Raw genomic sequence first — 15,064 nt, 5'->3', positions numbered from 1 at the left:
GGGCTGCGAAGCCCTCTGGAACAAGAAGAAAGGGCCATGACTCAGCGTTTCCTACGAGGTGCTCCCATCAGACAGGGTAAGGTAAGGAGTGTCCCTGCCCCAAACACCCCGCAGGGCCCGGCGCTGAGTCAGCCAAGCAGCTGTGAAACCCGGGGATGCCTGCAGGCAGGCAGGAGGCAGAGGAGCCCCCGAACAGTGACCCCCGGTGATGCCCGCAAGCAAGAGGCAGAAGAGACACACACACCCCGAACCGTACTAGGCGGCCTCCCCTGTGCGCGGGACCGGGGAGGGGGGAAAGGGGCGCGGGAGGCAGAGACGCAGCTGCCCCCCGCTGCCCCGAGAAGGCAAGACCCCACCTCTCTGCCTTCCTCCCTGCCAGAGCCCGCTGTAAAGAGGGGCCGAAGCGGGAGCTGGGCAGCCTTCCTCCCCGCGCCGGCCGGGCCCCGGGCAGTGGGCTGGGCTCCCTGACCCCGCAGGAAGTGTTTCCCGCCCGTGGCAACATGGCTCACATGGGCACGTTTATCTGTGGGCGGCTGAGGAGGAGGAGGGGGGATGAAGGGGAGGGGAGGGAAGTAACCCCACAGCAAAACAGAAACTGGGAGTAGTCAGCGCAGTCTTGCAATTCCGCTCCTGTGTGCTTTACGGAGCTTAAAACAGGCACCAAGGGGTAAGGTAGGGTGTTTCATCGGTCAGGAGCCGTAGGGATGGGCACTGCAGCCTGCTGTGAGGTTATTCCCCTTGCAAAGGGGTGAGTTCTGCCATGATTTAAAATAAAAAGTCTGCGTTAAAGAAAATCGGGTTTATTGTAAACAAAGTATAAAGTACAACATAAGAAATGTGCAAATCCTTAAAGTAGTCACAAAAAGCGTATCTAATACACTATTTTCAAACTGTTCACTTTCTGATACGTGTCTTCAACATAATATGATAAAATAAAAGTAGTGGAAGTTGATACACTATTTGTCACAAAAGCTACAGTTTAAATCCTATGCTGGTGTCTTTACTGCCTTGTTTTACTCTCTGAATCTCAACTCTAACTGAACATGATACGTAATATATCCATCTCATTTTTTGTATGAGCCACCTCTCAAAGAACAACATGATCAAGCAGCCCAAGATTGTTGGGTTTCTTCCTTCAGACCCAGCAGTTTACAGTTGCATTGTCTCTCTTAAAAGTGCACTGTCTCAGTTTAGGAAAAGCATGGCGGGACAGAACTGTGAGAAGGTTTAAAGCAAACCCTAAGCAACACAAAAGCAGAAGCATCGCAGGATGCCCAGGTACAACCGATTGTAATTAATTACAAAGCTTACCAAAGCAGCTGGGAAAATATTACAAAGCTATCGAGGAGTCAGAAACGTTCCTCCCCTCCAGCTGCCCCCATGGTACCCCTCAACAACACCCATTTCAAGTCCCCCCTGACAGCAGTATAAAGCCAGGTGTGTTAAACACCCCGTGCAGGAGGTCACGGCTAAAGTCTCCAGGAGTTCGGCACCAAATCGTGGTGTATAAGGGTGCCAGAGAATGGACAGGAGGAAAAGATTCCTACTGAGAAAAGGTGGCAGAAGCAGGAAAAGCGATTTAGGTTCTCTCATGCAGGCACGTTCTGGGCTCTCGAACCCACGCCCATACATCACTGCCCACCCAGTCCGTGCTGTACTGAAGACGACTGACCACTGAAAGTTAAAATCAGAGCTGTCTCCAGTGCCAGCAGCAAGACTTCCAGAACTCCTCTGCGTGACTGATCTAGAGTATACAGGAATAATTTGCAATATTCAAAACTGGCACGCCGTGCGCAGCTCTGCTCTAGAGCCTTCCCTCTCTCTCTCTCCTTACCAGTGCAAAAGACACCCGCTATTCCAGGCAGCCACCGCTCCTCCCAGCAACGCTTTTTGTGACAAGCACAGGCTGCCTTTGCCACTTTGCTGCGCCGCCATCAGCAGCCAGCGCGGGAGAACCGCAGACCCGGAGCAAAAGCCTTTTTTAGCTGGCACATCCCAGCCCCAACAGTTAATTCCACCATCTCCAGAGTAAGTCCTTTCACTGCGCGGCCGCAGATGTCGTGGGCACGGCAATATCGTTCAGCTTGCTCACTTCCATCTGCCAGTTTGGTAACTTCTTAGCCGACAAGTGGCGACGCGCGTGCTTCGTTAAGTGGTCGCTCCTCATGAACCGCCGCTCACACATCGGGCAGGCAAACTTCTTCTCGCCGGTGTGCGTCCTGCGGTGGCGAGACAGTTCATCGGACCGTGCAAACCTCCTCTCACAGCCTTTCCAGCTGCAACTAAACGGCTTTTCTCCTAAAAGAAAGAAATGGACAAAGGAAATAACCCCGTGAATTCTAACTGAGCAACAGACACCGCTGCCTTAATGGGCAGATTTGACTTTTTTTAAAGAAAAGCTTCTACTATGACAGCTGAGTCAAAACCTGAACACATATAAATGCTTTTTATATACAGATAATGTGAAAAAATGTTTAAACTTCAGTATTTAAACATGCAGACTTGCTATCATGAAGGCTAAATAGTACTAAAGGTTAACAATTCTCCAGAACCGAATAGTTTGAGATGCTCTTTAAGTCTCAAGACAGCTGATTTTAACCTTCAGTCCCACACGAACTGCTGGTTATGATGACTTAGCATGCCCAAAACCACCCTCTGAAACGCAACCTGTGATAACATTTTACACTACAGAGCTCCAGCAGTGCACTGTGAGCCTATGTGAAAATAGAGGCGACTCTTTTTTGCTACTGCAAGTAAGAGCTGAGGCGTGGAGGAGTTGCTGTAAAGTAACCGGGGTAGGAATAGTTTGGAGTGGATCCTTACATTCCATTATGAAAGAACCTCCCAAGTTTTACCCACATCTGACAAAGGCATTCTTGCAGAGAAGCCTAATAAGGAGACCTTAACTCTGGAAAAGCCTACTCGACATTGGGCAAGACCCTGCTTCCACACTGGTAAGAAGTATTACTGAATGCTGTCTGACACAGAGCAAGTCCAGCACAAACAAACTGCTGAGTCAACTTCCCCTCCAGGAGATTTCCTGTCAGAGATCAGGCACCATTCTAACGCACGCTGGCAAAGGAAAGTGTTTCATCGCTGCCCCACAATTTGTTCCACGACTAAATCCGATAATCGCTAGAACCTGAACAAGCTGTGTACAGAGCCGCGATTTTCTACATTCATTTTTAACACCCTGCAACAGGGACCTACCTGTGTGTGTTCTGACGTGAGCCTTCAAGTGGGAGCTCTTGAAGTACGTTTTCCCACACCCTGGGTAGCTGCAGATGTGACTTCTTATTCTTGAGGAATCAACCGGAGGAGTGGCTTTTGCCGCAGAAGGTACGAAGCCGGGAGCAGGGGCAATGGGAGAGAGTCTCGTGCCATTTGGACTAATAATGGGAGCCTTTGTGCTCTGCACGACCGGCTGGGGCACAACAAACATAACAGCGCCTTTGGGAACTTGGGTGCCCATGAAGACCATGGGCTGACAGAGAGCCGGCTGCTGGCTTGGCGCAGCATTGGGCACTACGGCCGTCACAACGTTGTTGTTTGCGGGCAGCGGGACCATCTGGCAGATCACTGGCACCGGGGGCGCTGCGCTTCCTTGGGCAGGGCACGGCGGTGCCATCGCTGCCGACTGCTGTGCTGATCCGGGGACAGGCTGATGTCTCCTGACCGAAGGCTTTGTCAAGGGCACTGGACCAACAGCTGCTTCTGTGGATTTTGCTTCTGCCACCGGCAGTTCACCGCTCTCATCACTGCCCCTGCTCGGCACCACAGCCGGACACACCGACTGTTCTGCTTCGGCGTGTTGTTTGCTGTTTGTTTCCCTCGAGACGCTGTCCTGGAACTTCAGCACGCTGGCTGTTCTCACCGGGCAGGTTTTGCGGTTACAAAGCTGGGCATCAGCTGTGTGGCGGATAACGCTCGTCGCTTGAGCCTTCAGAGGCCCCACAGCTGGAGGCCTCTCCGTCTCTCTCCCAGGTGCAGCCAGAGGTTTGGCGGCCTCGGCCAGTGACTTGCTGAGCCATGCAGTGGGCACAGGTGCCCCTGGATGGGTCACCTGTGACATCTCAAAGTCAGAAGGGCTGTAGGGGGGTGTCAGGCACTGCGCAAGGAAGAGACACACAGTAAGGAAGTGGAGAATGTGTTACCAACACGTCGCCACACTAATCGTTAAAAACACACAGATAGACATACAAATTGAGACACTTACAAATGCTGGTATAGCACCGAAGTCGGCTGCTCCTGGAAGCAAAGTCTCGTCACTCTCTTCTGACATATCAGATGCTGGAGTTATAGGTCTCATTTCTGCATGTTTTTTGAAGTCTGATTTCCAGTTGCAACTCATAGAAATAAGGGCTTCTACAGCCTCAAAATCACTTTTTTCAGGAGTATTGTTCCAGAAATACCTCGTATCTCTCTGTTTCTCAGTCATCATCTCCATTTCTTCCTCCTGTTTCGGTTGGAGGAAAAAAAAAGGAAACTTTAAACCTGATGCGAAATTTGAACATTTTGCTGGTAGTTATCAGAAGGCGTCGTAAAAGCCAAACAAAGCAACCTCTGCAAGATAAATACGCTTGGTCATGTGGGGCGTATGCCTGTATTTTCATTCCCTCTGTCTTATTTATATAATATTTTTATGAAGTCATTAGTGGGAAAATATGGCCATCTGGTGAAGATTATGTAGTTTCTGGAGACAAAAGAACTACCCCAATTCTCAGAGGAAGAGCTTATGTTATTCCATATTGCAAACGTTGCATCTGAAACCTTAACAAAAATCTTCACTATAAAAAAACGCACCCAACTTCCTCCTCCCTGTATTTTTGCTTTAAACACAGCCCTCGGCACTGTTATTTTGTCACACAAGGAAGGACAGTGTGGGGACCAACGCACATTTACTTCAAGAGGCATCTGTAACTACCATAACCGTTCCAGAAAACACTCAAAATGTCTCTCTCACGCACCTATGTGCAAGGAAGATCACCGAACCAGAGAACCGAAATACGTGGTGACTAGGCTGTGAGGGGTGTCACAGAACAGGTCTCGGAACCAACCCACGCAGAAAGCCTCCTGGGCTGCGGGTGCCGCGACGGGCCCTAACACGGCTCTCGGTTTCCGGGGACGGTGCCCGCCGCGGCCCACGGGTTCCCCACACCCCCACACACACCCCCGCCGCGCTGAGGCGGCGAGGGCGGACAAGCCGCCTATCTGGAAGCGGCGGCGCCGCCCGGCAGCTGCAGGCGCGGGTGAGAGGCGCCTCTCACAGAGGAGCGGGAAAGCACCGCCCCCGCCCGCCCTGACGGCCCCATGACGGCGGCCTGAGGGGCCAGGGGAGGGGCGGGGAGCGCGGGCCCCGCCCACGGCCGTTGGGCGCGCGCCACCCTCACCTCAATGCACCCCGCCGGAGCTCCCCGCTCGCTCACCCACTCCCGCGCCGCGCGGCCGCGCGCACCGCCCCCGCCCGCCTCCTATTGGCTCCCCGCGCCGCTCCTCGCCGCCGTCCATTGGCCGACGCCGAGCGAGGCGCGTCCCGGGGCGTGGGCATGTGAACAAAGCGTGATCAGCGCCTGCTCGGCGGCGCGGGCACTGTCGCGCGCCGACCTTTTACCCAGTTCCCCGCGTGGCCGCCCCTGCCCTCGGCCAGGCGGCGGGACGGGCGCCCGCCAGAGCGGGCAGGGCAGGGCCGCGCCCCGCCCCCCGGGGCCACGCGGGGCGGGGAAAGCCCGGCCGCCTCGCCGAGCCGCGGGCGGGGCACGGGCGAGGGTCAGCGCCGCCACACCCGGCGCCTTCCGCCGCGGGGGAAGGGAAGCGGCGGGCCCCCGGCACGGCTCCGCCAGCGCCCGGCGGGGGCGGAGAGGCTGCGGTCGGTTCTTCCCCGCCGCCCCGGCCCGCGTCCCGGCCCCCACGCCGCCCACCCAGTTCTGGCGGCGGGCCGCACCCCGCCGCTCCCGGGTCTCCCCGGCTCCCTCCTTCCCTTGCCGCCGCCGCCGCCCGGCACATGCGGCCGCAGAACCTGCCGCCTGCCTGCCCGCGCGGGGCGCGCCCAGATACACGGGCTGCACGTCGCCGGCCCGGCGGTGCCAACAGGTTCCCGGGAGCTCCCTTCGCTCCTTCCCGCAGCTCCCCTCGCCCGCCCGCCCCGCGGGCTGTCCCCGCGTCCTACTCGCGCCCGCTCCCCCTACTCGCGGGGGTTGCCCCGCATCCCTCGCCCGACCGGCGGCTCAGCAGCCCCGATCCCCCCGCCGCTGCTCGCCCCCTCCTGCCGCCCGTGCCGCTGCCCGCGCTCCCTTTTCCTGCGCGGATCTCCGGCCGCCTCCCACGCCTGCCCTCGGGATCCCCGTGTCGCGACACCCCCGAGGATTCCCTCGCCATCCCGGGACAGCCCTGTCCCTGCCGCCCCGCGCACCCCCAGGGGTGTCCCAGTCGCCTTCCCCCCGCCGCGGGGTCCGCGTGCCCGCCGGGCGGGGCCGGCCACTTACCGGTGGCGAGGAGCCGAGGCCGACCCTGGCGCGCGCCGCCGCCGCTCTCCGCCCGCTGCCTTTATTTTCCTCTTTTTGTTCGCCGCTCCCCATTCAGGTGGTGGCTCCCCCGGCCCCGCGCGGGGGGAGGGAGGGGGCGGGGCTCTCGGCCGCCCGCCGCCAATCGCCGCCAAAGGTGTGTGAGGCGGCGACCAATGGGCGCCCGGTGGCCGCGCGTGATCAGCGGCTGCCCCGCGGCGTGGCCAGTGTGTCAGCGCGGCGTGTGCGCGGGCCGCGGTAAGTCCCCGCCGCTGGCTGAGTCAGTGCCGCTCCCCCCTTCCTCCCCCCCCCGCTCCGCGGGTGGGAGCGGCGCTTCCTCGCGCATGAGGTCACGCGGCTGCGGGGGAGCAGCTTCCCCCCCCCTTCAGTCCCCCCCCGCCCCAGCGCGGCGCCCGCCCATCCGCCCGCTCCCGCTGGGTTGAGGTGAAGCGGGGCCGCGGGCGGGGGAGGGGATGCGGCCGCTCCGGCCTCCGCAGCCCTCTCTTCCCCCCCTCCCCCCCCCACTCCTGCCGGGGGACAGGGGGGAAGAGCGCCTGGGTACAGGGCCTGGGTACCGCGGGTGCGTGATGGGGGCATCCTCGGGCCCGTGCTGGGGGCACCCCCGGGCCCGCACAGCCGCGTCTGCGCGGGGCGGCGGCGGCTGCTGCTGCTGCCACGCGTCGGGAGCACCCCGGGCTTGCAGGCTGCGGCATCCCGTGAAGGCCGGGTAGGGCCCCGGCCTCTACCCCAGCGCCGCCGGCCTGGCGCGGGAGCCTTGCCGCGGCCGGGAGCTCCGAGGGAAGCCCCGTCCCCGGAGGCCCGAGGGCGGGGCGGCCCGGCAGTGCCCTGCCGCCCCCGGCTCCGTGGGCGCTCTCGCCCCGCTTCCCGGCAGCTGCCAGTTAGCTGGCTCACGGCTGGTTACGTTACGCTGCAGTCTGCGGCGCCCCAGAAGGGCGAGCGCGGTTCCCTGCGCTCGGCCCGAGGCCGGGCTTGCCGCGGATCCTCTCCCCTGTCAGGGGGAGAGGCGGGTGCGTGGGGCGGCAGCGGGGCGGCAGCACCCCGCGCCAGGCTGCGGCTGCCTGCGCCAGGGCGCCCTTCTGCTCTGCAAATGCCGCTGGTACCTCGCTATGGCTCAGCTCCATCTCTCCTATTTATTCCGCCTCGCGTCACACATCTCCCCTCCTCCTACTTCGCAGCCTCGTTTGCTCGGAGTGTTTTTCTACTCTTTTCTTTTTTAAATTTTTTCTCCTTCTAAGAGACATCTTCCCCTGTCCCCTCTTCAGCGGTGTCATGCTCCAGTGTTCCCTCATTCTGCTTAGTTCTTGCCCTTCTTAGCAGACCCCAATTAGCAAAAGAGGTCTGAGGAGGCGTTATGTCCTCCTCCAACTTGCCTGAATTGACTTGATTATGTCTGAAAGGGGGGTGGGGGGTGGGGGAAAGGTACAAGAATAGCAAACGACCAGTTTCTTCAACCTGAAGGAAGAACGAGGGTGTGCCAAGTGAAAAACATGACATGGTAAAATGTAATTTAAACTAATCTTCAATGACTTAAAGATCTTATGTATTGGCAGAGGAGCATTAATTTTATTTTCAGGAAGACAAATCCTTTTGGTGCCGCTTTTAATTCCAGTGTTTCCACTGATCCATTGTACGGCTGGAATTTCTGTTGTGCAGCTTCACACTGGCACCACGTGCAGGGCTGGTTGGACACTCTCCCTTGCAGGGCCCCCCCAGCCCGGATTGCCAGCGGGATCGCTTTCTCGCTCCTGCTGCCGAAGCAACGAGCATGGCTTCCACGTCTCCCACACCTGGGGGAACAGTGCCACTTGGCCGAGGGAAATGGGTGTCTCCCAGCTTTTATTTCTGCACGTAACCCGAGTGTCTGCTTGCCTTTTGGCCAGGTTTTCTAACATCCCTGCCGTGGCTGCAGGGAAACTGGTTGCTCCGAGTGCCTTACCTGGAGGGAATTCCCAAAAGAGAATTCACTTTGGGATGATCCAAATTTTTTTCACTAGTAGTAGCAAACAGTTGTTTACGATTTACTCCCACATCTCTGGGTGTCCTAACAGGAGAAAGTGTGTTTGCTGTGCATTTCCCGCTGAAATCAACGGGAAAAAATGTTGATGCAATGGTTGCCTGACTCCCAGAACATGCTCTCCTTTGCCAGAAGGTGCTACCGTCACGCAAGGCGCAGCTGGGGAAAGACTTCTGGGCTCCTAAGTGCATCTGTCTGCATCTGCTCCAGCTGAAATAAAGGGTGAGAGGCCAATGCACAGTAGCTCTTGGTGAAATTCTGTTTTCTGACACTTACTTTTTTTTGTGATTGTAATTGTCTTTATTTAAAGCATTTTGAAGTCTCTTTCAAAGCATTTCATTGCCCCTAAAACTAAATCTGCAGAAGCTGTGCCAGCATTACAATTTAACCCTGCGTGGTAACTTCACTCACTAAACACAGAGTTTCTGCCTGCACCTCAGCAGAAAATTAGGCAGATTGTCACTTCTTTCACCACTGAATGTATGTAACTCACATACACAGAAGTTTCACTGATGCAGTGAGAACTTCAAAATTAAAAATCCAGTTGCCAACTTGAACTAAATGTCTGTGACATGAAATACTATTACCCTTTTTAGTTTGCTTGCTATGGCAAGACGTTGGGGGTATGTGCTGGAGGACTTGTGGAAGTTAAGGTGACTGCAGTGATTTTCTAGAAGTAAACTGCTCTTTGGAAAAAACAATTCCTGTCGAGTGGAAAGATGAAGAAACCAGTGATGTTAGAGCTGGATCACGTGCCTTTTGGGTTTGTCATCAGGGTAGCTTTCAGGGGACACCGAGCAAGGCTGTTGTAAATGCTTTGGAGTTTTGGCTGCATCCCTCTCAGTTATGAAACGTGAAGGATGCAACCCAACACTGACCAGTACTTCCGGGCTCTGCTGTGGCATAACTATGATAAAATAACCAAGAGCTGGCTTGCAGTCAGCTCCTGCCTCAGGTGGCCTGGTCCTATTTCTTCTTTTCCTGCTCATACTTCTCTCTTTTCCCAGCCTGGCTTTATCTCCTTGCCCATACTCACATTGGCTCCCTGGTAAGGCCACTCAGCTCTTTGCCTGTGTTGCTGTGGGCCCTGCAGACCCTGCATCCCTTCCATCTTAGCCTCCACAAACCTGCTCAGCTCACCTTTCCCAGTTGCTGATCTCACTCTCTTGACATACCACCTGCTCCTTAACACTTAATACTTCGTAATGCACCTTCCTTCCTGTGACGTCAGTGCTGCTGCTGCTGCTCTGTGACAGCCTCTCCCCACGGCCGTTGCCACTGCACCTGCCAGAGCCAGCTCTGCACTGCCTGCAGCCAGCCTTGCTCTCCCACCTCAGCTGTCTCTGAAGACTCCATCCCAAGGTGCTTCGAGCCCCACCCACCATCCTTCTTCACTGCTTTTAACCAGCTCATTTCAGCTTCAGTTTCCAGAGCGTCCCTCTGCAGCTGCTCTTCTCATCAGGCTGCTCTTCTGGTCCCTTGGGAAACCTCCCACTCGCTCTCCCTCCTCCTTAGTGTCTTCTCTTAGCCCTGGGGTTTATTCCCACCACGTCAGTGCTTGTCTTCTGCTGCCACCATCCAGGTGCCACAGGACCTTCTGGCCCCGCAAGTTTGACGTTACATGCTGGCCAGCCACAGCTGAAGTGCACAGGCTGGCTGGGGCTGGACCCAGGGATCAAAATCCTGTTATGCTTCCCCAGTCCTTCAGGGTCAGACCTTCAGCTGAGGTCTGACGCTGGTTGTGGTACGTGGCAGGGAGTGTGGGCTCCCTTAGACACTACCTGGTGGCCTGAGGATGGTAGGGGTGCAACTGGTGTGAGGGGCTTTGTGTAAGAGCACAGAGAGGGGCTTAGCTGTGCCCATCAGCAGGCAGGCTCCACTGTCACCTCAGTGTCATGTCCTGTGGCAGCACTGCCTTGGGTCCACAAGGAGCAGCCCTTGAAGTGAGGAGACTTAACTGCTCCTTAAATCCCATGTCACACCACAGAGCTTCATGTCCTCTCACGAGCCTTCAGTCCCTTCTGAGCACACAGCCAGGAACCCTGCACGTGTCTGGAACTGCTCTTCCCTCCTTTCCTCTTCTCTCCCCACACAGATGCTGCTCACCCTCTGCTCTGCCCATGAACTGCGGGGCAGAACTGTCGAAACTGGCTCCCTCCAAAATGCTCTCTGCTTCGGAGGCTGGAAAACGTTACAGCACATTTCCATGTGCAGAGCGACGCGGTGGGCGTCTGAAAGCAGCCCAGGCTGAGGGGGTGGCCAGGGAAAGGCAGCTCTGACATGGCAGGGAAGTGGCAGCTGGGGAACAGGAGAGGAAGGAGGGATGGAAGGAAGGACGGAAGGAGGGATGGAAGGAAGGGCAGAAGGAAGAGAGCAAACTGAGAATGGGAGCCAGAGGCAGCAGACGGAGAGTTCAGGGCAGGAGAGAGTTGTACATGGGGCTGTTCTCTTTTCTCTGGCATGCCCACTGCTGCTTGTGTTCATTTATTGGTACTTGGAAAGGTGCCTCTGCTGTTACAGACAGCACTTGCAGAGCTTTATTTATCAGATAACTGGGGAGGTGGAGCATATAATCAGCATCAAGGCAACTTGTCTCCTTTTTTGTCTCCTCTAAGTTCTTTTCCCTTCGTCATAACCCATTTTCCTTGTGCATCCCAGTCTTAGGAAGAAACCCTGGTTTGTGCTGGTTTGGCAGCTGGTTGTTAGAATGCCAGGTGAAAGCCAGACCTTACTTGCCATGAAGACATCCGTTTCTATGTTCCAGTTTGCTTCGCCCGTCTGATTGCCAGACAGAGCAAGTCCCGTTTGGCTGGCAGCACCGTCCTCCTCCCCAGCCCTACACGACACTAACCCCAGCCTCTGTGTACGTGCATTTTACAGGGTATTGCTCATGGCCCTTTTTCTCCAGAGCGTTTGTGGCTGTTCCTGAGTCACTGCAGTTCCAGTCCTGCTGTGCCTGCTCGGCGCTCTTTGGTGGAAAGCTGCAGAGGCTGTTAGCAGTACTGCTGCCATAGGAGACAGTCTGGCAGCGGGGGAAACAAGCCTCAAAGATCTCTAATGAAGCCAGTGACAGGCAAGAGAACCTTCTCGGTGGCAAATGAGCAGCTTTCAGTAAAACTGATTTTCTCTGGCAACCGCTGGAAGCAGCTGAAGGATCACCATCAGTTCACATGTTATTTGTATTTTCCATTCAGTTTCCCAGAGAAGCTGGGGATGTGGTTTTAAGCCACCCAGAAGAAAATTGACATGTCTGGATCCTTCACTGGGAAAATGTTTAGGATTTTGACTTCTAAGCACACCTGGGTTATTTACATATGCCTATTACACTGTATCTGAAGTTTAAACTTCCCAGAAAACCACTTACTCAGCCTGCAGGTCATATTCTTCTGATGTGGAAAGCTAAATTGTCATGGGGTTGGGAAGATAAGTTAGGGCAGAGAATTGGTAGCATGGCTGGTAAATGGTGGGCAGCTCTGTAACTGCAGTCCTGTCCAGCAGTGGAGGAACTGAGAAGTGGGGCGAAACTCCCAGTCTCCTGAATCTCACCCTGCTCTTAAGCAGCACAGCTCTCTTATCTGTGGCTTATCTCGGCTTCGGCATGCGGAATTAAGAGGGCGTTTTAAGCTGCGCCTGTATCCTAAACTCTCAGCTTCTACATACTAATAAGCAAGAGCCATTTTCTACTTCTTGTGATGGGACACCAAGGGGTATTTGTAACCTCTGCTGTTGGACATACACCAGCTTCACAGACAGCTGGGCTAGATGGTTATTTCCGTCAGGGCAGGAAGACCCTACATGAGTAAATGATTGCTTCCTTATCCACTAAAGATTGTGAGAGGTTTTATATTCAGTTCCTTCAGTGCAGCATCAGGTTGTACACCAACCAGAACTTCCCTCAGGCCCTGTGGCTGTCGCAAGAACTGCCTTTCTTCTCATTATACTCAAGAGTTTTCCCTGTGTTGTGATTTATTTAACTATTTATCTAACTGATCAGTCTGAATTTCTGCTAACAAAGTCAGGTACTTTGAAGCTGAACTGTCAGCCAGCAGGATGAGGAGGAGACAGCCTCTAAGCACTGTGGTGTGAGCTTGTGTAGCTAACGAAGCCCCCTGTGCGTGCTGTGATCAGGTGGGTGTTTTTTCTCCTCTGGGAGCTGTAGAAGAGTGTTTGTATGCTTTGGCATGCCAAAACAGAATTGACTTCTTGCAGTGACTTAATGGCTTCTGCACTTCAAGGGTTCCTCTGATGGGCTACATCCTGGAGGTGTGACGGAGTGGAGATGGTGGTGTGGCCAGGGCAACTCATGGGACATAGCAATACAGTATGGAAGTCATCAGTTCCTCCTGACACTGATAACAGCACTTCTACACCTCCAGTTACAGGTATTTTGAAGGAAGTCATGTGAGAAAATGTCCATATTTTCTTTAAACCTACATATTGTTCATGTTTGAACTACTGACTGGTTTCAGCCTATGGGACAGACAAGAGACATTAGTAGCTCCTGCAGTGTTAATTTGTGAATGCTAATACTTGGTCCCACCCCCACTGCAGACCCGTTAGTTTATATTCAAGCAAGCAAATAGCCTCTTGATAGCAAACTGCAGGAAGCAGGTCCTCCATGTGATGCAGGCTAAGCTGCATCTGCTACCCAAACCTTTATTAATCGGGGTGTCATGCTGCTGCAGAAGGGCGTTGTGTACCGCTGCTGGTCGAAGGCCAGCTGATAGTAGCATGTGATTGTTAAGACTCAAGTTTGGGTAAACCAAAACTTGGTTTGCTGACTTGCCAAAAGCAATGGGAAGCTAGAGGAAAGGTAATTCTGGCAGGGGGAATCATGGCTACTGACCCACGGGCCACCTACCCCGATTATAGCACCTACTCTAACTGAGCCTGTGTTGTAGTTTGCATGTGAGGCAAAGAATCTAACCCAGTCATTTAACAGAGAAACAGCGAGTATTAGGGTTAGAAAGGTGAATGTGTTGATGTTTTCTGTATAAATAACCACTGACCTGGAGCTCTGGTGTGCTGTCTTGGGACAGACACTGTCTCTATGCAAATAGGCAATGAAATGCTTCTGCTCTGTGTATGCACATTGGGGTGTTGCATACTGGGGAAATGAACCTCTGGTGTGGGGACAACAGATCCAGTTTGGCTCCCTGCACCCAATACACTCCTCCCAAATGCGTCAGTAGGCCTTGAGCTCTCCCATGCCCTGCTGCTGCCTTGCTAAATGCCTGGCTCACAAACCACACCCTTGGCATCATGTTGAAAACACACCCTGGCATGCTATTAGGCAATCTCCTCCTTATTAATAATTTTTTTTCTCTCTATAAGATGTCACAGGAGGGCAGAGGGCACACTTGAGGGGCCATGGAGATCAAGGCCTTGTGCTTCATTTAAAGAGACGTCATAAGAGTCACAGCAATGCTACTTTCAATTTTTAAAACAGCCTTTGTGCAAGCCAGCTTGGGTGCAGCTCAGTGCAAGTTCCTCTGCTGTGATCTCAGGTCTACGCAAGGGGCTGCAGATCCTTATCCACTCTCCAAATGCACAGTGTGCAGAGATGGTGTTTGTTGCAGACCAAAGGGAGGGAGCCCCTGTCAGTGAGGTTGCCATCATGACCAGGAAACCCCTGGACTTTGCAGATCCCTATGGAGTAGTTTAACTGGAGATCATGCAGTTTATGCAACGTGCCACCCATCCCAAACACTGTGGTGCAGGCTGAGCCCATGTAGCTGGTTTTGGTAGCTGCAACTCTGCAGTGATTACCAGCCCCTAAAGGGTGGTGGTGATTCTCCAGGCCGTTGAGACAACAACCCAGTGAGTGATGTGCCAGAGTCAGAGGGCTGGCAGGCAGCCACAGAAGGACCTCATTAATCTGACCTTGCCTGTGACCATGTCTCCCTGGTCCAAAATCTCCATGAGGGGAAGAAGGGATGAGGATGAGGTCAATGCCTGGAAGGGTGTAGACGCGTAGGCCCATGACTGTTGCAAAACAGCCATGGGAGGCTGCAGCATGTGGCCTCTGCTAGTCAGTGCACTGGTGTGGGGGCTTGAGGAAGCCTGGGGAGGTGGGAAGTGTGCTGGTATATTCCCACTTGCTCTTCTTTTCCATAGGTGCAAATCATCTGCTCCAGAGGACCTTTGTTGTAAGGAGCAGCTGTGAAGGAGCCAGTTTGCACTGTTTGACCCTGGGCTCAAGGCTCTTCTGGGGTTCAAAGTGAATATGAATGTACCCAGTGTCGCTATGGGTGGAGTTCATCAGTGCTTATAGCACAGGTGTCTGCTTTTATAGCTCCTTTTACAGTGGGTGAACTGCTGGTAAATATAAACCACGGCCTTCAGGCGTGTTTCACTTTTCTCTGATGTGGGACGAATTGCACTCTGAGCTCCGCTGACTCCGTCCCTGGAGCTGATAACAGGAGCCTGGGCAGCCAGGAGGACAGGTGGGTGAATCTACAAAGCATGTGGAGTGCGGTGAGGTGAGATGGATCCCCCTCCACGAGTGCCTACAAGGCCAGCAAGAACC

General features: G+C 54.7%; 1 protein-coding gene and 1 long non-coding RNA gene across 2 annotated transcripts; one reads left to right on the top strand and one right to left on the bottom strand.

Annotated features, from left to right (window-relative positions):
* Window positions 1-784: 784 nt before the first annotated feature.
* On the bottom strand, window positions 785-6,528 carry KLF10 (KLF transcription factor 10). The gene is made up of 4 exons (XM_084260545.1): window positions 6,483-6,528; window positions 4,217-4,456; window positions 3,211-4,108; window positions 785-2,298 (listed from the first exon to the last, which is right to left on the bottom strand). The coding sequence occupies exons 2-4, from the start codon at window positions 4,445-4,447 to the stop codon at window positions 2,039-2,041; spliced, it is 1,389 nt and encodes a 462-aa protein (XP_084116671.1). The 5' UTR covers window positions 4,448-4,456; window positions 6,483-6,528; the 3' UTR covers window positions 785-2,038.
* A 2,110-nt stretch (window positions 6,529-8,638) lies between these two features.
* Window positions 8,639-14,773, top strand: LOC311205466. Its single transcript, XR_014618153.1, has 4 exons — window positions 8,639-8,757; window positions 12,551-12,663; window positions 12,771-12,917; window positions 14,653-14,773. It is a non-coding gene; the product is annotated as an uncharacterized lncRNA (long non-coding RNA).
* Window positions 14,774-15,064: the final 291 nt, after the last annotated feature.

Source organism: Gallinula chloropus (assembly GCF_964237585.1).
Source record: "Gallinula chloropus genome assembly, chromosome: 2".
In the NCBI taxonomy this organism is placed as follows: domain Eukaryota; kingdom Metazoa; phylum Chordata; class Aves; order Gruiformes; family Rallidae; genus Gallinula; species Gallinula chloropus.
The sequence above is the reverse complement of the archived record's forward strand: the minus strand, read 5'-3'. Positions and strand labels throughout refer to the sequence as shown.